This window comes from Artibeus jamaicensis, unplaced genomic scaffold, assembly GCF_021234435.1.
Source record: "Artibeus jamaicensis isolate MK-2021 breed Jamaican fruit bat unplaced genomic scaffold, CSHL_Jam_final contig_525, whole genome shotgun sequence".
Lineage (NCBI taxonomy): Eukaryota > Metazoa > Chordata > Mammalia > Chiroptera > Phyllostomidae > Artibeus > Artibeus jamaicensis.
Window position 1 is genome coordinate 17512022 of NW_026521874.1, and position 26361 is coordinate 17538382.

The window sequence follows — 26361 nt, forward strand, 5'->3', positions numbered from 1 at the left end:
TAAATCCTATCAGATATAGGTATTACAAGTATTTCTTCCAGTCTGTGGCTGATTTCTTTATATCCTTAATGGAATCTTGATAAACAGAAGCTTTTAATTTTAATGTTTGTCACTTTAGTTTTTTTAAATCCTAGGAAATCTTTGCCTATTCAAGTCTGTAATGACATTCTGTGTTTTTTTCCTATAAGCAGTGTAGCTTTATCTTTTATATTTTGATGTATAGCTCGCCTCAATTTATGTGCATCAAGTTATGTTTATTTTTCCATAAACTTATCCAATTGTTCCAGCACTATCACTGAAAAGGGCAGGCGAGGGAAGGAACTTTCTGGGGCAATGGAAATACCTAGGTAGTGGTTATGTGGGTGTATAGATTTACCGGAACTCATCAAATAATACATGTAAGTTCTGTGCATTCTCCACTGGGCAAATTATGTATTGATGAAAAAAAAAATCCAGGGAAACCAAAACAAAGACAAAAACGACTGAATTAAGCTTGGCTGAGAAAGTCTGCTCTATGCAAACTTCTCCAGTTTCTCTCTGGTCATGCAGCCAAAACGTTTTTTTGCGGGGAGTGGGTAACAAACCAAGTTTTCTACTTTTGCTTTCCAGAGACCATTTCTCAAATGAGCCTCCTAAATGCCAGGCTTGCTGTGCAGGTGAGGCGCATGAAGCCTCTTCTGTTCCAGCTCATGAACTGCCCTGGCAGCTCACAGTGACACTAAGGAAGCACGGCAGCTCCTCCCCGCGAGAGATTGTTGGGACTGTTGTCAAGTGAAACCCTTGCTCCAGGCTCCTCTACTTCCCCACTGCCTTTGACACCCCTGGACTAGAAGCTTTCAGCTACTTCCGTGTTGACAAGTTTTGTTTTATCGCATCTCCGGCCCCTGGTTTCTCAGAGAATGCTGTTGACGTTCTCCCAAAGCTGTGTTGCAGACCTAAATGTGGTGCATGACCTGTATAGGCTGAGGGTCCAAGTTCACCACAGGATCAGGGCCACCTTCATTGTCCCAGGAAAAGCTATCTTAATACTTGCCCTGGCTGGTGTAGCTCAGTGGATTGAGTGCGGGCCTGGGAACCAAACAACCGTGGTTTGATTCCCGGTCAGGGCACATGCCTGGGTTGCAGGCCAGTTCCCAGTGGGGGATGCATGAGAGGCAACCATACATTGATACTTCTCTCCCTCTCTCCTTCCCTTCCCCTCTAGAGATAAATAAAATCTTTAAAAAAAAATAGAGAAAAAATACTACAGGAGCAGAGGAACAACTCATAAATAGCAGAAGCTTACTAACCTGAAAGAGGTATGTGCAGTTTGCATGATGCAGCCAAAGGGAAGACATGACCCTGGATCCCCCAAGAGCTCCTGGGGGACCCTTGGACAGCAGTAATCAAATTCTAGTCCCAACATCATGACATTACAGGTAAAATTTTAACTTATTAATGCCAAGTCACAAGAATAAAGTAACAGCCTTGAGAGTTATTTGAAAGGTTCCAAAAAATTTTATTTTCATAAATTAATACACATAACGGTGGGGATTTTAGAGGCACAAACTACCAAACAGAAAAGGAACTGCAGGGGTATCTTGTATGCCAATGTTACCAAAAAAAAAAAAAAAGTACAAAATGTCACTGAACTATTGACCATGATAATATATAAACACTTCAGGCAGCTATTTACTGGCCCAGACCAGCCCAAGGAGATGCTGAGGCCTCTCACCAAGAATTCAAATCCAATTCAGCACCAGAGAGGGACTCGTAAAGACATACAATGAAGAAGCATCAAATCTGAGAGTATGCTGTGCTAGATGGTGGACTACATGGGGACCATCATTTTACCATCAAAGTAGCCTTTGCTTCTTTCTCAATTTGTGGTTAGGTATTAAATCTTGATTCTAGTACAATGGAGCCTCCCTCCCCAGCTTCTTCTCCTAAGAAATTCAGTTGTGGTTAAGGAGCCCTTCCCTTGCATGAATTCAGGAAAGGTCACTCCACACATCTGGCCAATTATTTAGACTTTGGATCCAGCCACCCATAATGTGGTGTTTAAGAGCTCCTTTCCATGATACCAAGGGGAAAGTTTACTGAAACAAAACAAGGGAATTTAAAAAGCACCAACTGCACACATCCTCCCGCCCCCAGGTAACGGGAGGAGAGGGTTACTGCCTAAAAGGTCTTGTGGGGATGTTGATGCACATGGGCACTGATTACCAGGCGGAACCCCAGCCTGGAGACAAACGCTGGCTCTGCGTTCCAGGAGGCTGCGCCACAGCCTGGGATCTGCCTCGCCGGCTGCACTCTCTGTGCTGCTCTTGGCTGCGTGGGCAGGGGACGGGCCCTGAGGGATGGGCGGGGGTCATACCTAGAGGACGGGGTCTGGAATTTACCTCAGATTGGCTCTGGCACCCACTCAAAAGACTCAGGCAAAATTGTGACAAAGTGTCATGATTTTCACGGCTCTTGGAGGAGCGCAGAGTTTTGGGATTCACAGCATGAGTTTCTGAGCTTTTCAGGCTCCAATAAGGCAAACGCTACATGTCTTTTCCCTGTACTTCCCTCAGCTGTAGCTCTCAGAGTAAGGTCAGAAAGAAAAAGTGGACATCATCTGGTGTAAAAGGTGATGAGGAATGAAGACATGGAGCTGGAAAGGGGACCAAAAGAAAAGAGGAGAGGAAGGTGGGTGGCGGAGGCAAATACAGTTATAAATTAAAAGATGAGAAAACCCATACTTCCAAGTTTCAGTGAAAAACTGATGGGCAGAACTGCGATTGAACCTGAGATTTCTCCTCGTTCCCGTATCGGTAATGCTAAACCAGAGCTGAGTAAGTTGTAGTTAAGCTAACTCTATCTCCCCACCACTTCGGTGGGAATCCCCGCACTCAGACACTGTACCGGCTCCCAGCCAGAACCAGACCCCTGCAGCTCCGGGCAGGTGGCGTGCCAGCAGCCGACTAAGGCCTCCTGTCAGGCTCCAAGGACCACAGACAGCACTGGAGCTGGTCACGCCAATGGCGAAAATAGATGTTAAGACAGGTGTGGCTAGAACCCATCATCTTTGGGTAAACAATTTCAAGTTTGCAATGGGGACCCACTCTTAGCTTTGAAGCAGGGGAAGGGCCAGAGGGCCTGCCAAGAATTTTAAGGATACAGACGGCTGGCCTCAGAGCAGCTTCTGCCCCACATGCCCAGGACAAGGAAGGAGCCGGGGCTCTGTTTCCTCCAGTTCTGCCTTCCCAGATGGCAGTATTCCGAATCACTGCTCCCAGCCTTTAAAATGCCAGGCCTGTAACAGGCAAACTTGAAATCGTGTCTGTGTAATGTTGGGGACATCACAGTTGTGCCCACCTCAACTTCAGCCTGCGGGGGGATGTGACTGCCACGTCGCTGACTCAGCTACACTGGCAAACAGGGCTCTGTGGGCTCACTGGGCGTGTGCAAGCTTGTCCAGCAGTAGTTCCCTGAAAACGTTTGTACAAGGGCACCATGTATTAGTCATCCCAGCCCCTAAAGGAAAAAAGAGAAGCATTTAGTGTCTACAAACCCTGTCCCAGGAAGGGACAGGTACTGAGGTGAAACGCAGGTTGCGTCTATACAGTCTAGGCAAAGTGGAAGTGGACCAGCAGAGTCTGGTTCACATCATGCAGAGCCAGTGTGGAGACCTGGCTCTTTTCTAACGCTATTTGGCCATGGCCTTGGAAGCCTCGGTGGATCACCAGGTACGTATTTAACTTACTAAATACTCTGTCTGAGGCAGTGGGCCTAGGAGACAGATGTGGCACTTTGTTTTTTTCCTGCTCATGTCAGTTCTTCTGCTCCAGTGCGGCACAGACTGTCAACCTGCAAAGGAAAGGCACATAGAGCCCCCCACCCCACCCGACCTCCCCACCCACTGACAAATGGGGAAACAAAGGAACCCAGGAGACGCATTCCAGGAGGGCACCACTCACTCCCCTCTACCAGACTGACTTGAAAGCATCTCAGGAGCTTTGACAGTTCCTGCTGGCAGCTGCTTCCCAGCAGGGGCTCCTACAAGGATGGAAAGAAGTGAGTAGCGTCCTAAGGCTGGGTCTAGTACTCCATTCACCAGCCAAGGAAAGTTAATTCTCTGAACTCTTGTTTTGAAAGAGAGAGACAGAGAGAAAGGATAAAACATGAGGCAAAGAGGGGAGAGGTGGCAGGGGGAGGGAACACAGGGATCAGTGGAAAAGGAATGAAACCTCTGGGCCTGCTAACCCACACGGCATCTTTCTGCCCACAGACTCCTGTGGGCACAAAGGAAGCAGCTCGGCAAGCTCTGGCACCCTGCACTTCCAGCAGGTTCACTCCGGGAGCCCAGAGTACAATGAGGTCTCCTCAGCGAGGGCTGGCCGTGGAATCTCATGATCCCACCACGAATGCAACACTGAGTTTAAACCATGTTGCGTCGCCTCTTTCCACTCAGAGCGGGGTGCTCTGCCAGCTGCACACACTGTGGGTCGGCCTTTATCGCCACCCAAGCTGTTGTACCCAACGCCGCGACACAGCAACGCCGCTTCCGAAAAGCCCATTGAAAGACCATACCCAACCTTCACACTTTTTAAATGACTGGGAGAGAAACCTGCTCTTTCTTCTGTCATTAAAATTGATATATCTACTTGCTTAGTGGGCAAGAGTGAAAACCCAGATAAAAAAAGTCCTCCCTCTAATGAATTACACTAGAAGGTGGAGATGGGGAAGGGACTGCTTGAAACACGCGAATGGAAAATGTCTCCGCACTGCCCTGTGCCACACACCGATGAACTGGGTCAGATGTCTACACTATACGCTGAAGACGTGTATTGTCTTCCTCCTCGATGTCTTAAAAAAATGCTTTAAAATCACATTTAAAGGCTCCAAACATGCAGCAATTAAAAAAAAAAGGAAATAAAAACAAATGAAAATAACACCACAACATTAAAAAGTGCAACTTACTTCAAATGGGGCCGAGACAGGCTCCTGTGGCACTAGTGACCCACAGTCACAGAAGGGAAAAGAAAAAATGATGGGAAAAAGCAACACACACACACACACACACACACACACACACACGCGCGCGCGCACACACGCGCACACCCCCCCAGGTTCTGGGCAGACGGACTCAAACAATTAGAAAACACCACAGGCTCATCTTTACTCAACTACTGAAATGAGCCGGTGGGACCGTGAAGGACAGGACAGGACGCCAGGTCCCCCTCCCTGTGCGACGTCTCTAGAGAATCTTGGTCTAGCACCACCGTAAACAACGTGGAACTTTCACATGGACGTGCAAATGCAGTGAGTCCTTGGAGTCCTAGTGTCACTGAAGGTGCGCTGTGTCCTCCTCCCGGGATGGCAGGGCGTGGGGGAGGCGGCCAGATGTCACTCGGGACCACTTCCAGGAGAAAAGGAGCATTCCTGAGGTTCTATACTCAGCAGTAGAAGCAGAGGACCCTCCTTCAACAGTTTCTAAAAAGGCTGCACCTTGAATCAGGTAAAAATCCATGGACTGCATTTTGAGTGGTTTGGGCGTAGGGAAAACGAGGCAGCCTCTTCTACGGAGGCCCAGGAAACCTAACACTGAGACCCCCAAACCAAATCGCTTCTCAACAACCAGATGATGGCTCCTGTTCCTCTTCCTTGGCAAAGAAGGTCTCCAGTTCCATTAGTTTCTGTATCAAAAGGGCATCCAGCTCTCGGCTCTGCAGCGCGGCCTTCTGGGCTCTGGTGAAGCTGCCCGCCACCTTGACCTTACCGCGAGCTCTCCTCTTTCGCGGGACTGTAAAATCCTGAAATTCTAGAACTCGCTTCCTCTTCTGTTGGCTGATTGAAACCAGAGTGCCGTTTCGTTCCTTAGGTTCCTCAAAGATGGTCTCTAAACACCTGAGGGTACAACACAGAACAGGGTCACCCACACACCCACTCGCAAGGCTTCGCCTCGAGTCAGCAGGCGCTGAAAATTGCTTGCACCGACAAATCCTTACTCAGTGGTTTCCTCTGGCCAGTATCTATTTTTTGTATAAAAAGTTATATATAGATAATAGGTACTAGAAGCACATAGTGAAAAAACTGAAATGGGACAAAAAGGTAAAGAAAAAAATAAGACCGACCCCTAACAGGCAACACCAGCACCAGAGTTGTGTGTATCCTTCCAAAAGCCAATGTGTAGACAGGCCCTTTGCATGAAGGTCCAAATAAAAGTAAGCATTTTAAAATTAACGAGCCACGTAGGGCTTTGTTACATATTCTTTTTTGTTTGTTTTTAAACAACCCTTTAAAAACATGGAAATCATTTTTAGTTCACAGGCCATTAAAATTGGGAAGGGAGAAAAGCACACTGGCTGGCTGGACCGGGGCCGTGTTGTCCAGTCGCCGCGAACCACACACACCGCCCCGGGCACTGCGTCTTCCTGGCCTGTCGATGTCTAAGACTGTTCCGATTCGGTACACAGGTATCTGATTCATTTTCTTAAATGGCTATACAGTGTATTCTGTTTTAAGAATGAATCTAATTTAATAAGAATCCTGTTCATGGATATTTTAAGTTGTTTCTAATCCTTTCATATTATTTAGTAATGCTCCAATAAACAGTCTTGTACAAAAGTCTTATAGCAAACGTTTGTCTTACAGGATAAAATTCTAGAACTCTCCTGCTTCATCCTAGACACCATGGGAATTTAACTGTTTAATGACTTCAACTGAATTCAGACCCAAATACAGCCAAGTGAAACCTTTTTGGTAGTTGAGTTTGGAATCCTGTACCTGGAGATCAGTGGTGACTGGTCCTGAAGACAGCCACACATTTAACAAAAACTCCAGTGCAAACCAAAGGCGACTACATTCTCCGTACCGACCTAACCCAACGCACATTCCTTTCTCATTCTGCCACTGACCATGACTCACGTGCTGGGGACTAAAAATAATCAATTCTAATAAATTCCAAGACCCAACACTGGAAGAACTTGAACATACCCTTTCTGAGGTTACAAAATTGGAGATTTACACCAATCATTTCAGAAACCCTCCCCGTCTATGATTTCCTACTCATGTGTACCTACCTGTTTGCAGGAGGAGACTTATAATTCTTATTGGTATATATTTCTTCTAAGCTGAACTCCTTTTTCTTTAACCTGAAAGAGAACAAATTAAATTTGTCACGCTCTCTTAGACGATCAGCGTTCTAACCCAGTCCTTTCCATTTGCGTGCGAGTACTTCCAACTTCCCCGTGATCCGTTTTAAGTGTGTCTCATGTGAACATGTACTGGATGTTCCAGGCTGCCACTCTTCAGCTTTATGAAATGGGAGTTCATTTATACTTACTGGGAATGACATTGCTGAATTTATATACATCATGTTATTTTACCGCTTCTTTTTCTTTTCCTTGTTTGTCCCCCTCTCTGTCTCTCTTTTTCCCCTATTTCCTGGCTTGAAAATTATACATCCTTCTAATCTTTTAGTGATTGGCAAGAATTAAAAAAAAAAAAGATTTTATTTATTTTTTAGAGAGAGGGAAGGGAGGGAGAAAGAGGGGGAGCAACATTGGTGTGTGAGAGAGACACCAGTCGGTTGGCCCTTGCACACTCCTCAACCAGGGACCAGGCCTGAAACCCAGGACTGTGTCCTGAATAGGAATCAACCTGGCGACCTTTCGTTTCGAGAGAGGACACCAACCAACTGAGCCACATCGGTCAGGGCTGGCAAGAATTTTATGGGCATACTCAACTTAGAAATTAAAGTGCATTAATGTTTTTACCCTTCTCCCAAACAGCACAAAGTCCCTGGAACTTCTAGGTCGGATCAATACTGTCCTGATTTATGTTATTAGTGTTCTATTTTGTCTCCTTTTTTAAGTTTGTAATTTATTTGCTTAAGAAGCCAGGTCACTTGGCCTGCAAATCCCCCAGTCAAGATTTTTTTTTTATTACATCTACTTAGTATCATTTAACATGTTCCTTTGACTTGAACACATGGGAAATACTACAGGTATTTTCTATAGATTAACAACTAGATACAGACGCACGATCAGATTTAGTGTCTGTTCTGACAGGAAGATTTTTAGGTAGCGGTGTGTATTTCCATCACCAGGGACATGGTTCCTGTTGTCACCCTTTTTCCGATATTAATAGCCACTGAGAAACACTAACTATTATTTCTTTAGGGCCACACATAGTCTATCATTCCTCCTTTATGCACTTGGTAGAATTCTGCTATCTAAATGGAAACTTCATGCTCATCAATTTTGGGGGGAACCCTAAGGAAAAGCAGGTCACGAGCTTCATTCTTTCCCTGTATTTGCCGATACCCAAAACAATTCATTGGTTCCTCAATATCATCCAAATACCGCCAATGAGTTTTATTTTTAAGTATCATTACAAACTATTGGATTTTAACATAGTTGATGGGCTTTAATCTATTAGTTATTCCTTGTGACACTCAGACTGCATAATCTGAGTGTCACAAGGAATAATGGCCAGGGGGAATTCCAGTTGGTTCCTGAAACTCCTTGATGTGGCCCTCGGGGTCTTTGAGAGCCCCACCACTTCCTGGTGTGACAAGACAGCTTATGCTCATCTTGTATATTTCCTGCCCCGGACCTGTAATCAGTCTTTAAGGAGTCCTGGTTCACACGCCACACATTCACCCTTTTATTGACTTCTGTGTGAGTGTACTCAATTCATTTGTTTATTGTTACTGTTATTTTGTTACAACGTAGAAGATAATAGCTACAACCCTCAGGTGACCAGCTCAGTAGCAACTTGTTTTCAGAGAACACAGTAACTTTATCATGAAAGAGCACATCACTGTAGAGTTTCTATGCCTTGAAGCCACTTCAGGTAAGTAAAGGAGATTGCAGAGCTTGGCCTTTAACTTTTCGGCACCATGTGTTAGTTTCTTCCTGGCTTTCAGAAAATCTTAACTGAGGTTCATTTGGTTCAAATTCCAGTTCAGCAAAGAACACGTCAGTGGAAAGTACACACTAATATTAACAGGGATACAATGTTTCAGTGATTAGCGGGACATTCCAGGAAACAGCAGCTACTTTCCTTAACTGCAAGAGCTACTTAGATGGAGGACATCAGAGGGGAATCAGAAACTGAAAGACTAGGCTCCCAGGTAGTCATTCTGACTTGCAAATCAGCGCAGATGCATCCATGTCCAGTTTCTGAGCTGAGGTGAAGGTCAGTGCCCCAAGCTCGGATTCTGGAATTCCCGGGCCTTCAACAGACTTCGCCTCCCTCCGAGGGGCTTCTCTCATTGGACGTGGTGGGATGACAAAGACTGGCTCAAAAGCACAGACACTTCCTGTGGAGATGCCGCCCTGCCCGGAGTGGCTCTGGCAGAGTCCACACTTGTCTTCCACCCAGTGGTTCCTTGATCTCTATCACTGATCTGCCTTTTCAACTCAATTTCCCTCCAGTAGGAAGTGTCTGGAGACTGACTATTCCAAAGTATGGTTGTGTTATTCTAGTAGTAACAAAACTGCCACCATGTCATATAGTTGAAATCACAAAGTATGGACTTTATTTCCCTACACATATCTAATTTGCCCTTATTTCTACTGGCATTCATGAAAGGAGCATTGTTTCCCTCATGCTTCAAGATTTATTGTATTGGCAACTGTTTCACATTCCCTTAACTTTTATTTAAGGCCAAATCTGGACATGGATATTTCTTGAGAAACTCTGTTTGTTACTGTCAAGAGCTCAAAGGCACCACCAACCTGGGACCACTGTAAACTAAATCCTCAGCTTAAGATTTTTTTTGTCTCCTGGTGGCATGTAGTCAGGATACAAATCTGTGAGAAGGCCAGCTTGTGGCTGTTAATTCTCAAGGGCAAGTTCTTTTCCTCCACCCTGTGACAGGACTTGGGGAAGGTAATTTCCTTTGTTGTCCTCTTGGGAGTTGAGGAAAGGGACCAACCCAGGTTTCTTTTTGGTTCATAGTGAGGTGATAACCCTTTGTGGATGTGTGTGTCAATTTAATGTGTGGGTGTGCCTTATATTCGACTCTCATGTTAGCGCTGGCAAAAATTTTGCCTTTTGTCATCAGTACCCATGAGTCCAATGAAAACCTCAGCTAAAAGTAACCCTGATTTTGGAAATGCCCTCAAAGCAAAAGCTGGCTTTTTTTTTTTTTTTAAAGATTTTTTAAAAATATTTTATTTATTTATCTTTAAGGGGGAAGGGAAGGAGAGAGGGAGAGAAACATCAATGTATGGTTGCCTTTCGTGGGTCCCCTGCTGGGAACTGGCCTGCAACCCAGGCATGTGCCCTGACTGGGAATCGAACCGCGATTGTCTGGTTCGCAGGCCCGCGCTCAATCCACTGAGCTACACCAGCCAGGGCCAAAAGCTGGCTTTTAATGTTCACTCACTTGTCTTTCCCTTCTGGATTGCTACTTTCATCTAGTTTTTGGTCTCTAAGAATTCCTTATTCTCTTGCAATTTACTGATGCACATAACAATGAATATTTATTGTGCATTGTTACTGGTTTTTAAAAGGAAAAAGCCAGATAACACACCTACCATACTGCTGAAATAGAAGTTCTAGTATCAAACTTCTACCCCACATACACCTAAGTCACAAGGTTGATGGTAAAACAGGAACTGAGATGAAAGATCATGGACGTATAGGTTTTAAACTGTACCTGTCACTCACTGGCTTTATGGCAAAAATCAGGAGTCAGATCTCCAAGATTAGTTTCGGCCATGTGACTTTATGATGAAACTGTGGTCAAATTCACCACCTCAAGTTCATGCATTTTCTAGGGAAAGCTGCTGTGTTTTCTGTTGCGAGGAAGGCAGGTCTGGAGCGGCCACTGAAAACTCATGCACAGGGCACGGTCTTGATGCTGAGATGTGCTGATGTGCACTCGCAAGGACATAACAGCCCTTTCCGATGGTGTCTGATTTCTGGCCTAGAGAATGGCCAGGACGCACTAAACCTCTCAGATGACCAAACTGCTTAAGTAGAGGTGGCTTTTGCTCTCTGACCTACAGAGAACAAATCTATAAATAAGGCCAAAGACAAAACATCAGGCATTTGGGGGTGGGTTCAAATTCTGTTTCTGGGGAACTAAGTGTCCCATTTATAAATGTTTATGGAAGATGTGACTGAAGAAATAATTTATATAAAATGCATAAATTTTTATTCCCCTGAAACCTCTATAAAATATTGTGACTTCTACTTCCTAACAACAAAAATTATACAACAAGCTATTATGCCAGTTGGTTTGTCTTTTCTCTTACAATAAATATTGAAGCAATCATGAGATTTATACAAATTAATGAATTTATAGCTGATTTTTTTTACATGCTTAATTGTTTCTTTTTTAAAAAGAAAGATTTTATTTATTTTTACAGAGAGGAAGGCAGGGAGAAAGAGAGGGAGAGAAATACTCGTGTGTGAGAGAAACAATGACTGACTGTCTCTCGCATGCCCCTAACCGGGCACCTGGCCTGCAACCCAGGGACTCGAAACCGCCTTCTGTTCGCAGGCTGGCGCTCGACCCACTGAGCCACACCAGCCTTGGCCTTAGTTATTCCTAAAGCCTGATAACAGAGTTTGATTTCGGTCTGCACACATTTTCTGAAGCAGCGTCATGCTCTGCCGTGCTCTTCACTTCATAATTTTTAATTTTAGCCCACAGTACATTGCTTCATTATAAATTCAGTAATGAGAGACAGCATCATCATAGTTTTAATAATGCATTAAAGTGGATAAACTCATTATATTTATTGTACCTGATTTTATTTTTGACTTATGGCTTTTACAAATGTACCTTATAAGGTGTGTTTTATAATTTATGTCTCAATGGTTTGTATCACTTTCTTTAAGGTGCAATGAACACATTTACTTAAATTAGAAAACAGAAGAGTTAAAAAGAAAGGACGACTTGGGAGATGGGCTTGAATAATAAAAACTGCCACTGCCAGTTAAGCTGTATGTTAAGAATTTGCCATGAACTGAATGCACTAACTCTGCAACTTCAAATTTTTTTTGACAAAAGACTATTTGAATAAAAGCATTTTGTCAAAAGATAACTGAGGCAAGGTTTATTAAAATCTTATTTTTTCAACCCCTTTCATTCTACTAGATTTAAATAAAGCACTCCTAAAGGAAAGAGTAACATGTAAGTTATCAGGGGTTTGTATGTACTGGTCAGACCTGTTAGGTGTGCTCCCAAACACTGAAACCTGACTGGGTAACCTATCCAAGTCGGTGCTTTCTAATCCTTTGCTTTAAAAAAAATTAAATTATAAATCATTACATGTAATTTGATAATAGATCACTCTGTGACTTTTTTTGTATATTATTTGACAGAAATTGAAAGGATTTAATATCATTACTATATAAAAACTTTCTACTCCGAAGTACTTATTTATATACACAAGGTTTTTGAGGACTTTTATTTACAAGATAGAATACATCTGATTCTGGTTATTACTCATTCTAGTAATAAGTACTAATCAACCTAAAATATCTGAAATATTTTAAAAATAGGTTTCAAAAAGGCATATGCTAGAATGATCACTAACAGGACTGAAAGATAAAGACACAATATATTGAGGTGGAAACCATGTGGGGAAAAGTGGAATGTCAATCATCACAGTATCAGTCAACTACTGTATGTATGTTGTATAAAGCAATGAAATAGCTATAGTACATTTTTTCTCTGTTGGACTGTACATAAGCTTTGGAAATTCTTACATTTTACAGAAAGTTTTGGAAGCTCAGGAAGATTATTAAATAACTTACCTTGGGTGACTTAAGGGACCACCACTGTTAGGCTTCCATTTGCCAATGAGAAATGAAGGAATGAGACTTCCGGCCAAGATGGACGCGTAGGTGGAAACACTGTACCTCCCCGCACAACCAAGTTTATGAACAACAAAGATTTAAAAACCAGAATGCAACCAAAATAGAGAGAAAATTAAACTATACCAAAGTCTGACAACAACAAACCATTCATCCAGACCAGTAAGAGGGGTGGCGTCAGCAGCTGGCGGAACAGGGTTGCACAGGAAAAAGCGGCCGAACTGACCCAGGCATGCAGGCGGCGGTTGGCGGATCCCAGGTGAGGGGTGGCAACGGGCAGACCCAGTGAGGGCGAAAGGTGGCAGGCTGACCGAAGTTACACATTCACATGCAGATAAACCAGGCAAAGGAGCAAGCAGTGAGACAGATTGCACAAACCAGGACCCCAGAGCCGGGAAATAAAGCCTAAAAGCACCAATTAGAAAAACTTTCGGGGGGTCAAGGTGCCGAGAGAGGCTCCCAGGCTCACAGAGTTTGTTGGAGAGACCCACAGGGTCCTAGAGGGTGCACAACCCCACACATCTGGGAACCAGCACCAGCAAGGCCCAGTTTGCTTGTGGGAAGCAGCAGAGGGGACCAAAATCTGAGAGAGAGCAGAAAAAAAAATGCCATTGCCCTTCTCTGACCCTGCCCCCATCTACAGCATCACAATACAGTGACCTGGGTCACCCCACCCTGGTGAACACCTAAGGCTCCGCCCCTTATACATAACAAGCCCGAACAGACCAAAACATTATGGCTCAAGAAGAACAGCTCAAAGCCCCAAAACCAATACCTCTAAGAGACAAAGAGATAGCCAACCTATCAGATGCACAGTTCAAAACACTGGTGAGCAGGATGCTCACAGAACTGGTTGATTTTGGTCACAAATTAGATGAAAAAATGAAGGCTACACTAAGTGAAATGAAACAAATTGCACAGGGAACCAATAGTGATAGAAACAAATCCGGGACTAAAATCAATGGAGTGGACCAGAAGGAAGAAAAAAAAAAACGATAAAACTGAAAACAATGAAGAAACAAGAATTCAAAAAAATGAGGAGAGGCTAAAGAACCTTCAGGACATCTTTAAACATTCCAACATCCGAATTATAGGGGTACCAGAAGGGGAAGAGGAACAGCCACGAGTGGAAACCTTATTTGAACAAATAATAAAGGAGAACTTCCCCAATCTGCCAAAGGAAATAGACTTCCAGGAAATCCAGGAAGCTCAGAGAGTCCCAAAGAAGGTGGACCCAAGAAGGAACACACCAAGGCACATCATAATTATATTAGCCAAGATTTGAATGAAGGAGAAAATCCTAGAAGCAGCAAGAGACAGGGGACAGTCACCTACAAAGGAGTTCCCATCAGACTGTCAGCTGATTTCTCAAAAGAGACCTTACGGGCAAGGAGAGGCTGGAAAGAAGTATTCCAAGTCATGAAACCCAAAGACCTACAAAATGCTCTATCCAGCAAAGCTTTCATTTAGAATGGAAGGGCTGATAAAGTGCTTCTCAGATAAGGTCAAGTTCAAGGAGTTCATCATCACCAAGCCCTTATTATATGAAATGTTAAAGGGATTTATCTAAGAAAAAGAAGATAAAAAATATGAACAGTGAAAGGACAGCAAACTCACAGTTATTAACAACCACACCTAAAACAAAAGCAAACTAAGAGGATAGCTAGATCAGGAGCAGAACCATAGAAATGAAGCTCACATGGAGGATTAGCAACAGGGGAGTGAGAGAAGGAGAAGGGGGGAGAAGGTACAGAGACTAAGTAGCATAGACGGTAGGTAGAAAATAGGGGGAGGGCAAGAATAGTATGGGAAATATAGAATCTAAAGAACTTGTGACACATGGACATGAACTAAAGGGGGGAAATGGGGAGAGTGGGTGTGCAGGGTGGAGGGGAATGAAGGGGGGGAATGGGACAACTGTAATGGCATAATTATTAAAACATATTAAAAAAAGAAATGAAGGAATAAGGTCTACCACATGAAAATATAACTCGAGAGCTCTTTTTCAAAAATGTTTACATTTTCATAGTGTGTCTGTACAACATACATAATTCCAAACCTGGAATAAGGCTAAATACATAATTTGGAAACCTTTTTTCTTCCCACTTCACTTTATAGAATTCTCAGTTGTCTTTACCACAAAAGGTTAACCTTTAGAAACCCAATCTTTAAAGGCTATATAATATAAACCAGTAAGTACACGGATCTGGCATTTTCTAAAAAATAAAAATAAATTTAAATTTAACCGTCATTCTTTCATAACATTTAGATCCCCTCCTAGTTTTGTGTGCAGAATGCTATGAGCTTGGGCTGTGGGACTGGCAAAGACCTGTGTGAGACAGAACATGTGTCATGACTGACACTATGGCCACACAGGTTTATTAACCGCTGAGCCTCAGCACCCTCACCTACACCTGGGGGTGACAAGAGTGCTGACTTCCCAGCACCACTGAAGGACAAGCAGAGATTACACACCCAAAGGGGACAGCACAGTGCCAGCTGTGGTGAGCTTAATACAAATGATTAGGAATGCATTAAAATATATCTGCATGTGAGTCTCTGGCCACATCGCCAAGGAATACTTTTGGATAAATCCTAGAAGTACGATAGCTCAGGATATACAATCATTAAAAGGTCATTACAGTATGCCAAACAATTTCCCCAAAAAGCGAAGCTATGTGTTTCAGACAAAGAGCTCACCTTTTGGGTCGAGGGAGGCCCATAGGAGTAAGATTAGGGTCTGGCTTAGGAATGGTTTTCCGGATGCGAATCTGTGAGACTTTCTTTGGCCTCTTCTCTGGCTCAGCCTATTTTTAAGGGTTAAAAAGAAAGATGGTCAAGTTGTAAGACATTTTTGAATATAAAAAGTCTCCACTTTTCTTGAACCTCAAGATAGCACTTCCTTGGTTTAGACATCACTCTAGTAAGTAGTTTATGACAAAGCTTCCCCTCCTACTCCTGCCGCAAGTGTTTTCAGCAACTACCCTTTTTTATATTATTAAAAGAGAATTGTACATTCAGTTCAGATATTGAGTTATCAATATCTGTTGGAGACAGATGTTGCAAAATTGAAATACACCATCATTCGCTCATCTTCAAATGCATGAAGCAGCTCTGTGTTCTAATTCTCTAAGCATTATAAAATTCTATCATCAAGAAAAAAGGATCCAGGAAACAATGTAGATGAAAAGATCCAGGACCCTGGTGGATGTGGCTCAGCTGGTTGGAGCATCATCCTGAAGACTGAAAACTTTGCAGGTCTGATTCCCGATCAGGGCACATGCCTAGGTCGCGGGTTTGGTCCCTGACTGAGGAGTGTGGGAGAGGCAGCTGAACAAGGTTTCTCTCTCACATTGATTTTTCTCTCCCTCATGTCCCTCTCTCTAAAATCAGTAAGCATGTCCTCAGGTGAGAATTTAAAAAACAAAAAAAGAAAAAGAGAACAAAGAGAACCAGGGTACCCTTTAGTGGCCAAGAATAAAACCTCTTGTTTTGGTTTTCTCTGGAACTCAGCTAAAGGTTGAGGTGGTAAGTGAAGCTACTCGGGGCCCACCTGTACCTATCATGTGATCTGCAGTCACTGATGGACATCTCCTGTGTCACCGTCGTCTTACCCCTCCAGCACTTTACACTTACCTCCTTCTGTTCTGGAGGGCTACTCTGTGGATGGGGGCATGACGCTGTCACACCATCCAGTTCATCTAAGCCAGGAACCTGGAACTCGGAGGCTGAAAGCAGGAGCTTGCTCACAGCTGGGTCTGTTACCAAGCAAGACTTTGGTACCAAGGCAGGGAATGGAGGCTCTGGCCTAGCAGCACAGAGAGAAAAACAGAGAAGAAAATATAAGCAGGTTCACTTATTACTTCAGCACATTCAACTTAATACCCAGACTAGGGTTGCATCCTTTTTCCAGAAATGACATTTCAAGTCACTTCTGGACTGGGCCTGTGCCTGCATGTATAAAAATTTACAAGAATGTGGTCAATCCATTTCACTGGTATGGAGTGATAAAATATGTAGAAAGGAACAGATTTTTTGGAAGGGAGAGGACATCTAGTGAACCAAACAAATGAAATGTACACAGATGAGATCAATCCCACCCAGGCACTAAAGGTGGCTAAATGACCAAGAAATAGCCTAAGAAGGAACTTATAGCACAATGAGCTGGCTGAGTGATTCTGACTCCTCCCTGCCCCTTTTCTGGTATTGATTGTACATCCTTACTTGCCACTTATAATAAAACACTTTTGAATTTAAGATCCAATCTGGTTTAGAAGGAGAACAAGAGCTCAAATTCACACTGTACCTGATCCATACCACGGGCTGGTATATCCTCTCTCTCTCTCTACAAGCCCTCATATCCCAGGAGCCACTGGAGGCTTACCTCATCTGACTGCCGCTGGTGGTGTAAGTAGCTTCCATGCCTGGAAGAGGCACATATGGTAACATGGCGTGGCTGAAGTGAAGCAAAAGTACAAGGGCAATAGGTTAGGGCAGTGGAACAACAGCAAAGGTTGTGACGTCATTCAGGTTGAGCATATGACACTCAAGTAAAGCCCTAGGAAGATAAGAAATGTCATTCACTCAGAAAGATGAAAGCCTCCCAGTTAGGAGAATTACATTCCCATCACTGGAGAAGAGGCAGGCCAACAGGAAGATTGTTTCTAACTTGAATGGAAAGAAGGTCGAAATAAACATAGGACAGTAAGAGAAAGGAGGGGAACGAGAATGATCTTGACTCACACTTTTAAATCAAGTTGCTGAACAAAAATTACAGATAAAAATCTTATACTATACCCAGCCCTGTATTCACTCTATTAAAATAAATCCTGCCAATTTCTATAACCTAATACAAAATTATGAATAAAACCTTTTTTTCCTTTAAAGCCAAGTTCCACATAAAACATGGCTATGTGGAAGAAAACTATTAACAGGATGGTTGGTCCCTTAATAGTGAATCTTTTACTTTTATGGACAGAACAATAGTTTTAATAATCGCTTAAAGATACACGAATACACAGTTGGAGAGCTTTTTGTGCCTCTTAAAGTAAAAGCTGAACTGGTTTCTACTGAATTTAGAACACAGTACACTATGATGACCAGACAGTCTGATTCCTCTTAGAAATTTGTTCAGTGGCTAGGAAAAACAGACAGTTCTGAGTTTTGGAATGCATCTCAGTATTCTCTGAGGAGTATGGATAAAAGAAAAGTAAGGCAGGAAAGTTAAAAAAAAAAAAAAAAAATGGCTGACCAAATCAGAGATTGGGAGGCCTTAGTTCTAAGTCAGCTCAGCTGAAACACTAACCAGGTAAGTGATCTGGTCAGAAAAACACTATGTGCCTCAGCCTCATCATCCATAAAAAAGGTAAAAATGATGTCTGTCCAAACTACAGTACAGAGTGCTGGAGAATAAGGTGCAAATAAGAAAATGCTACAAAACAAATTAGTTTAATCTTTGTTAACTGAAGTCTTGCTTTTTGGGTCTACACAGTTTATCACACTAAACATTTCTAAATGTCTTTAGAAAAACAGAAAACTTCTAGATTCAAAGCCGAAGCATAGGATGCTAAGGCACTTTTAGAGCCAATGAGAAGAAAAAGCCCCTACAAATGGCATTCCTTGACCTTTCACTTGAATTAAAAAATACAATAAAATAAATTTAATTTTAAAAACTAAAGTAAAACTAAGTTAAAAAAATAAAAGAAAATGCCAGATACAGAAAGTAAAAGAGAGAGAAAATATTCCGCACCAGAGAACAGACAACACTTGAGGAGGGGAAAAAGTTCTGGAAGAGGGAAAAGCGGGTCAACACCTACCTTCCCAGCGTGAGAAGAGTTCCTCCCTCTACATTAACCTCAGGAAGGAACAGTTTAAAGAAGGAAACATGATAAAAGCCGAGTTTCATGGACATGGAGTAGAGAAAAACTATGAGACTGTAGAGGCACACTGCACACTGACAAACTGACTACAAAAGTAGTCCACCATCATTTAAAACAACTCGACTCATTCTAATGCATTTTTATGGCTGCATTATAAGAAACAAATGTTTTTCTAGTACTTACAACAGTAATTCATCTTTTGATTTAAATCAGCCATATTTAGGTTCTGGGGTATTTTTCCAAAGCCCCTTTATTTATTTAGTTTTCTGTTGAGATGCCCGGAGAACTTCACAATATATACCAGCAGCTTGTTGGTGACAGAATGGTTCTGTGTAAGAGACTGTCACACAGGCAAAGCTCCCAGATTACTTGGAATTTTAAGGCCTTTTAAACTATAGCAATGATAAGGGCAAAACAGAAAATACTTCAAGTTTCTTTTATCCAAAGGATTCCAAATAGGAGGACTTATCTATTATGCCTAAAGAAGATCCTTGGGGATATAACGCTCAAAATCTTTTTTTTCTCTTGTTTTCAATTAGAAGGCAAAACAATACTGGTGAAATTTTCTTCTTAGTGGTCAAGCCATAAAAACTTTTTCCCAAGTTCACTTAAAAGTCTATAAATTCTACAATCCAGAATATGTAAATGCCAAGCTTTGAAGCCTCTCTGCTACAGAAAGAAATGCAAAGGTTCATAAACTAGATTTGGTGATGCCTACATAATTTACTTAAAAAAATATTTCTTCTGTATCATTTACCCACCAAACCCTGAATTAGCTGCAGGCTGTATAATAGTTTGTGAAGAAGTTACAGTTACAAGCCATTATTTGTCATTATTTAAGAGTCTTCAACTTGTAATGGTGTTTGGTTTTTTGCAAGGTAAGTACAAGAGGAGAAAAGAGATTCAAAAGATTTGATGGTATGCAGAATGAATGGACAGAACAAAGAATGGTACAAAATAAAGGCTTCTGCAGAAAATCCAGATTCTGCAGGAAATTAGAGGGGTCTATACTTAAGGAAGACTGCCTCATATCTCAGCAGAGATTTGGCAAGACACAAAGATTCCAGATAGCCCTGCATTTCCAGTAGTACCCCTCTGCTCTCCCCAAAGGCAGGAAACAAACATGGGACATTTGCAAAGACAGGGGACAGTTTACCTGCTTGTGGTGCCCAGAGTTGGCTGTTGCTTGCTGTGAGTGGAATGAAGAGTGGAGATTTCGAAGGGGCAGGTGGAAGAAGGCCCATGCTGGCTCCAAAGTGATAGCACTCGGCCCACAGAATAGGGCAGAGAACAGAAGATCTTGTCTGCTATGGAGGCTGGAGACCTTAACCCTTTCAAGCCTTGTGTAAACTGGGTCATGAAGAGTCTCTGCACGGTAGGCATATGACTGGAGAAGCTCCGTTTTTTTGTCCAGATTCGATAACATCCAGGGGAACAAAGTGCTAGGAGTGTGTGGAGGCCAAGGACAGAGCAGCCTGCTTTTGCCTGGACTATGGCGGTGCCTCCGCAGTCTTGGAGAGGAACTGGAGGCTGTGGAGGACGCTGGCCATGCGCCGGACCGTGGAGGCCAGTGTCTTCCCTGAATGTGGCCATTCCAGGGCAACCGTGGGACAAGAAGAAAGAAAAGGTCCACTTGGGAGGCTGAGAAGGGCACGGGGCGGCCTCTCTTAAGGCAAGGCTCGCCGGAGCACAGTGCTCGGGAAAAGTCCTTGAGGACTCAGTCCCACACTCGGAGCCCGATTTCACATGAAAGGACACTGGGAAGGTTTCAGAACCGAACAGCAGCAACGGTATCTTGTTGCTCAAATCTATGAAGCTCATTTTGATGGCTTCGAGTGGATAAAGTGCCAAGGGTTTACTGTTAGGCTTCTTATCCCATCCACTAGCTGTCAAATATGGACTCAGCTGCATTGTATTGTATGAAAACCCATCTAGAAGCCTTTTATATCTGAGCCGCTTGTAGCTTTTAGCCACTGGAAGAAGTTCCGAGGAACACCGCCGATACCTTAGCTTCTGGGTCTTTGCGGCTGGGGCCAGTCTGGAGGCGAGGACGGAGAGCTTGCTGAGTAAGGCTGATTCTTTGGTAGGCTTCCTGACACTCAGGCTCCTTGAGAGATGGCACGGAGCAGCCTTCTGCTTTGGTATGTGGCTAACGAAGCTCCTGGCAGGTACTGTTTCGGGTTCCAGTCGTGTGGGCGCAGACACGGCACGGGAACTGAGAAATTTGTGTGCTTTTGTGGGGATGGGTTCAGATGAACTCTTTAAAAAGGCAGAATTTCTGATTTTACTTATCTTTCTCCCCATGCTGACTTGTTGCTCCTGACAGGAAACTTTCTTACATGTCCGATGAGGCTGCTTCTTTAGCGGAAGCACTCTTTTCTGGTGTGAAGTATCCCCAAAGGCACCATACAGTTTGTCACACCCAGCAGAACTGGGGTTTTGTGCTTTCTGGGGGGCACCGCGAAGGCAAGGACCTACGCACAACTCAATACCCCTTTTTAATGGATGACGTAAGTTTTCTTCCTTTGGGTCTTTGAACTTCTGAAGCTGTCCAGTACCATTACCCTTGGCCAGCTTTGCTGGGCTGATTTCTTTAATCATGGTGTACTTATATTTGCAATCCTCGGGTCGGTCCTCATTTTGCACCTCATTTGACAACGTATTAGATGATGTGCATTGTTCCAATATCCTGTGTTCTTCTTCTTGATGTCTATATTCCTCTTCCTTCTGCAACATGTAGTCCAAATCCCTTTGGCTTTGTTGTTTTTCAGCATCACTAAGCATCCTCAGGGATTTAAAGTGTGTTTGAGACATCTCACTCATATTATCACCATGACCATCTTCTCTGGTAATCATCTCCTCAGATTCCTCCGCAACAGTTAAGTGATCCAGGGGCCCCTTCTGATGTTCTTCAGTTTCTTCCCTTTTCACTTTAGTTTCTTCTTCCATCATCAAAGGCAAAATGTTCACACTGAGGTCAATGTTGTTTCCTTCACTAGGATTACTCATATCCCTTGGTGCTCCTTCCTTCATCTCAGGGAGGACTATGCAGTCCTCTACATCTTCACAAAGCATTTCACCATCTTTTGGTTTAAAAACATTTTTCAGGTCTGTTTCTTCACCATTAATGTTAGCTCCTGAATTTTCTTGAGAAGACAGGTCTAAAGGCATTATCTCAATGGATTTCAGGCTCTCTGTGGGAACAGAGTTCTCATCCTGGTGTCTAGAAGACACCAACTCTTTTGAGGAAATTTCAAAGGCATTTTCCAGGTCAAACTCAGGATGGATTTCTAGTTTTAATCTTTCAATCATCCCTAGAGATTCTTCTTTAACTTGCTGTTCATGATGAATATGATTTAAAGACGTATCAACTCTATCCAAAATTCTTACATTTGGTTCATGATCTGCAATAGATTCTATCTTACTGGCAGAAGAGTCTGAACACGCTTCCGTTTCACAGTCTTTTAATGATCTGCAGGCTTTCTCTTCACACGATTTTCTTACTTCAAGAGATTCCACTGCAGAGGAAACAGCATCTGGGAAATCGGAATCCTGGTCAATCTCTCCTATAAATGCAGTGCTCACGTCTCCTCTCTGAGACAAGGCACTCCTGGAGGTTTCGGTTAACGCCAGCCCACCCTGCCGTGTACCACCGTCAACTGGGTCGGATGCCCTCATGTCCAGCACGCCTTCTGGAGGCTTACTACTGCAGTCTGTGTAGACGATGTCCACCACACCATCTGTGGACTCCTCACAACTAGAAGAAGTCCTCTCACAGGCTCCTTTAAAACAGCCCTTTTTCAGACCGCCATCAGATGATTTGTTACTGCCTGAGCTGAACAGCAGATCCTCTGGGTTGCGGCTTACCTCTGCGTTAGGCTCTGTGACAGAGTCTCTCTGGTCACGACCTGCTGTTTCCTTAGCTATTTTATCTTCACTTCTGCATTCATCTGGCATGTCTGTGTTACCCTGGCAGTCAAGGACTTCATCTGTCTTCTGATCAAGGCTTTTAACTGCTTGGTTCATGTTTTTAAAATTGGGGGACTTAGCAGTATTAGACTGCTCCAACAGTTTTTCAGGATTTGGAATGCTAACAGATTGGTTTAGTTCTTGTGTGGCACAATCAGAGACGTTATATTTACAACACACAGTCTCTTTGGGTGTATCCTGTTCCTTTAATTCTCGCCCTTCCTCACTGGGTTGGATGTGATTAGTGGTATGAATGGTTTTGTTTGAAGCTTCACTATTTAACATACCCGTTGTCCTTTCATTTCCGATCTTATCTCCTGGAAGGCTGCCTTTAGTTTCTTGTCCATTAGGTTCCCCTTCCTGTAATGTAAAACTCACTCTACTGGTGCTATTTCCCAAGGAGTCTTCTCTTCCTGGAGAGTGGCGATTGCTGTTCTGAAATGCATTTTCATACTTTGTAATCAAACAGTTTTCAACTCCCTGGATGGTTCTGCTAGACTCAAAAGCAGCACACACGGAACACATGCTCTCTTCTTGTGCATTTTTTCCCATACAGTGGCAGCTAGAGAGGTCTTGAGATTGAACATTTTGACACACACTGACAGAGACCTCTGGGGGCAAGACAGCTGCTTCTTTCTTACTTGGGAGAAGTCTGGAATGTATGTCTTCTGCTCCTGAACCAGCCATTTTGTTTTTTCTTTCTAGGCTCCCTGGTTTGATATTTAAAGTTGGGCTGTTTGACGAAGCACCACAGGTTTTGTCAGCTGGTGGGGAGAGGTCATCCATTTTTGTCTTCATGGGAATGGTTTGGGTATCAGCAGTGATACTGGCTCCATTCTCTAATGGAAGGTGATGGCTCTGTTGGGAATCCTCGCTTATAGCTGAAGGCATCTCTCTGTTAACTGGCAACTTTGCATGGTCTTGAGAATTAAGGGACACTTGATTTAAAACACATTCACTTTCTATTTTGCTTAGAGCCAGTTTGTCAGTACAAGGAGGGTCATTCATCTCACAGGCAATGCTCTGTTCATCTAAATGTGGAATATTATCCTGTAAAGTCTGTACAGCTTTTTCTGACTCCAGTCTGTAATCAAAGTCTGGGGATGATGACAAATGAGCACTATCTTTCTTGGGTTTTGATTCCTCATTTACAGGACTTATCCGGTCCTCTGGCATGAAACTCACAAGGGTTTTTTTTTCCATCATAAATTCATTATATGATGAATCATTTAACTGGGTGCTGCCTTCCAGATTTCTCTGCATGCTGACTGAGGAATTAGGGTCTTTACCGTAAATCTTTTCACTTAACGTACTGGGCTCGCTAGTGGTTGTCTGTTCTGGTTCTTTGGGCTGCATCAAGGAAGAAAAACTAGTAAAGGTTTCTCTATGGTCCTCATGGTTTGTTAAGCTACCTTGAATGTCTAAAGTGATTTTCAAGTCTTTTTCTTTTAACATTATTTCTGTGGCTTCAGTAAAAGAACTGGGCGTTAAAGAACCAGAGTTGTCTGTGTGGATAGTGCCTTGAACGCAACAGTGATTGTGGAGATTTCCTTTTAGGGAAGCAACAGTCTTTTTTCCTATGGAACAATGACATGTGGCAGCCTCTTCTGGCTGTGTGGCATTAACAAGAAAGAGTTCCCTTCTTTCACTCCTGGGGTTCAAAAACTGTTCTACATTTTCTTCCCCAGAAGCCACATTCTTGCTCTGATCATCCCCATCGAAACAGGAATTGTCTGTCTTTTCAGCAGATCTTGTTAGCAAGCCATCACCTTCAAAACCATGCTTTTCTAAGGATGTTGTTCTGGATTCTGGACCAGACAAACTTGATATGAAATATGAAACTTCAGCATTTTTTCCTAAGGGTTCTACACCATCTACATTTCCCATGGACCTGGGACTGCCCTGTGCAGAACCGTGTTTTTCATTATGGTGGCCAAGAATCTGTTGGTGATTGTCATCTGCTTCACAGACAAGGCTTAACTTACACAACTCTTCCTTCCCACTGTCCACTTTGGAAATGGCACTGTTCCCTGGTAATAATGACAACCAAGAAGAACAAGTTTTTAATTCTTCACATTCTTTTTCTTTAGGAGTTGCTTCTGTTAATCCAGGGTCCACATAGTTTAAAGCCTCTAGGGAAACTAATGTGCTGGTTTCTGAAACCTCATCACTGGTCATGATTTTGTCTACTTCTGGGTAATCGCTGCACCCAGCCGAGAGACCTTTACTCACATTGCCATTCTTGTGTCCTTCATTATTATCCGTCTTAGTCCCATTGACCTTCATACCTTGTACTTCTTCAGTAGATTTGAGTAGAGTTTCAGTTCTAATTTGTACATTTCCTTCTGTATGAGAGAAATAAATCCAAATCAGCACGTAATCACAAAAAATCATTTGTTCTACCTTCGTGAATTTAATCATGCAACAAATGGCAACAATAAAAATGTCTAACTCAAAAAGAGAATCGCAAAGTTACTTCACTATAACATTGGTTTTGTTCTCTGCAGAGCATGACAAAGAGGCAAAAGTGTACCTGGAACAATCAGGCAATTGTGAACAAATGCCTTTCTCCAAGTGTTACTTAAATGTACTTACTTATCTAACAAAGGACTACAAATGAAGACACACGCCTAATTCAGAGTTTCAAGAAGCTTCTATTCTAAAACATTTATAAAGCTGACTTACAATGTAACAGTTTATATTATTAGAATACCTTATCACTCAAATAATTAAATACTACAGAAGTCATAAATAAGTCACCCCTTTGAAAAAGAATGGTTATATACAAAATTTTAATTGTAAAAGACATTATAAGTTGAATATTTGTCTTGAACAGTTACCTGGAATAACTGCCTCCCTACAAGACTGGTCTTGAGCTGGTCATCATTGAAGCTAAGTAATAGGTACATGGGGGTTTAGAATGCTTCCCGCTTTTGAATAATTTGAAAAATTTCCATTATAAAGCATTAAAAGACCAAAAAAAACCAAAACCCCTTTCTAAGCAGAATCCACATGCAATTCATAAAGGAGTTTTACTATACAGAGTTTCTGTAAAATTCAAGGTACCGGATGCAATATTAAAAAGCTGGTGTGGCTCAGTGGGTTGCATGCCTGCCTGCAAACTGAAAGGTCGCTGGTCCGATTCCCTGTCAGGGCACAGGCCTGGGTTGCAGGCCAGGTCCCTGGTTGGGGGCGTGCGAGAGGCAACTGACAGATGTCCCTCTCACACATCAATGTCTCCCTCGATTTCTCCCTCCATTTCCCTCTCTCTAAAAATAAATAAATAAAATCTTCTAAAAAAGTCTTCATCCCTCTCCCTTTTTAGAAAACAATCCCCAAGCTATTCAGGTTCACGTGAATATGTGCATACATGTGAATGCATGTGGGTATGTAATGGGACACCTGCTCTAAACAGATAATGCACCATGCAAATAAATCTAACGCTCCAATTCATTAGCATATAAACTCCATGAGGGTAAGGATCATGTGTATCTTGCTCTCTCCTCTTCACTAGAGTCCAGCATAATACCTGGTACATAATAAGCACTCAGTGAATACACAACTCTTGTATTCACTTTCACAACCTGTGAAATTAATAAATGAATGCAGTTAGTTCAAATCAGCAAATGCTATTAACAGCATTTCCCAGGGCCTTCCCTACCCATTTCTCCACCGGTGGCGAGAGCAGTGATTTTGAAAGAACAAC

At 42.8% G+C, this 26361-nt stretch overlaps 1 protein-coding gene across 7 annotated transcripts in view; it reads right to left on the reverse strand.

Moving 5' to 3' along the window:
- Positions 1-1491: 1491 nt before the first annotated feature.
- Positions 1492-26361, reverse strand: part of PRR14L (proline rich 14 like) — a 52807-nt gene continuing 27937 nt past the window's right edge. For 5 of the 7 annotated variants that reach the window (XM_053669740.1, XM_037166771.2, XM_037166768.2 and 2 more), the window contains exons 4-9: positions 19843-25000; positions 17192-17263; positions 16444-16615; positions 15508-15614; positions 7047-7118; positions 1492-5871 (exon numbers count right to left, since the gene is read on the reverse strand). In XM_053669740.1, the coding sequence (XP_053525715.1) occupies positions 5595-5871; positions 7047-7118; positions 15508-15614; positions 16444-16615; positions 17192-17263; positions 19843-25000 (5858 nt within the window). In that variant the 3' untranslated portion in view covers positions 1492-5594. Of the gene's footprint in view, positions 5872-7046; positions 7119-15507; positions 15615-16443; positions 16616-17191; positions 17264-19842; positions 25001-26361 lie in introns of those variants that run through there. The other 2 variants (XM_053669743.1, XM_037166773.2) reach the window with 2 other exon arrangements.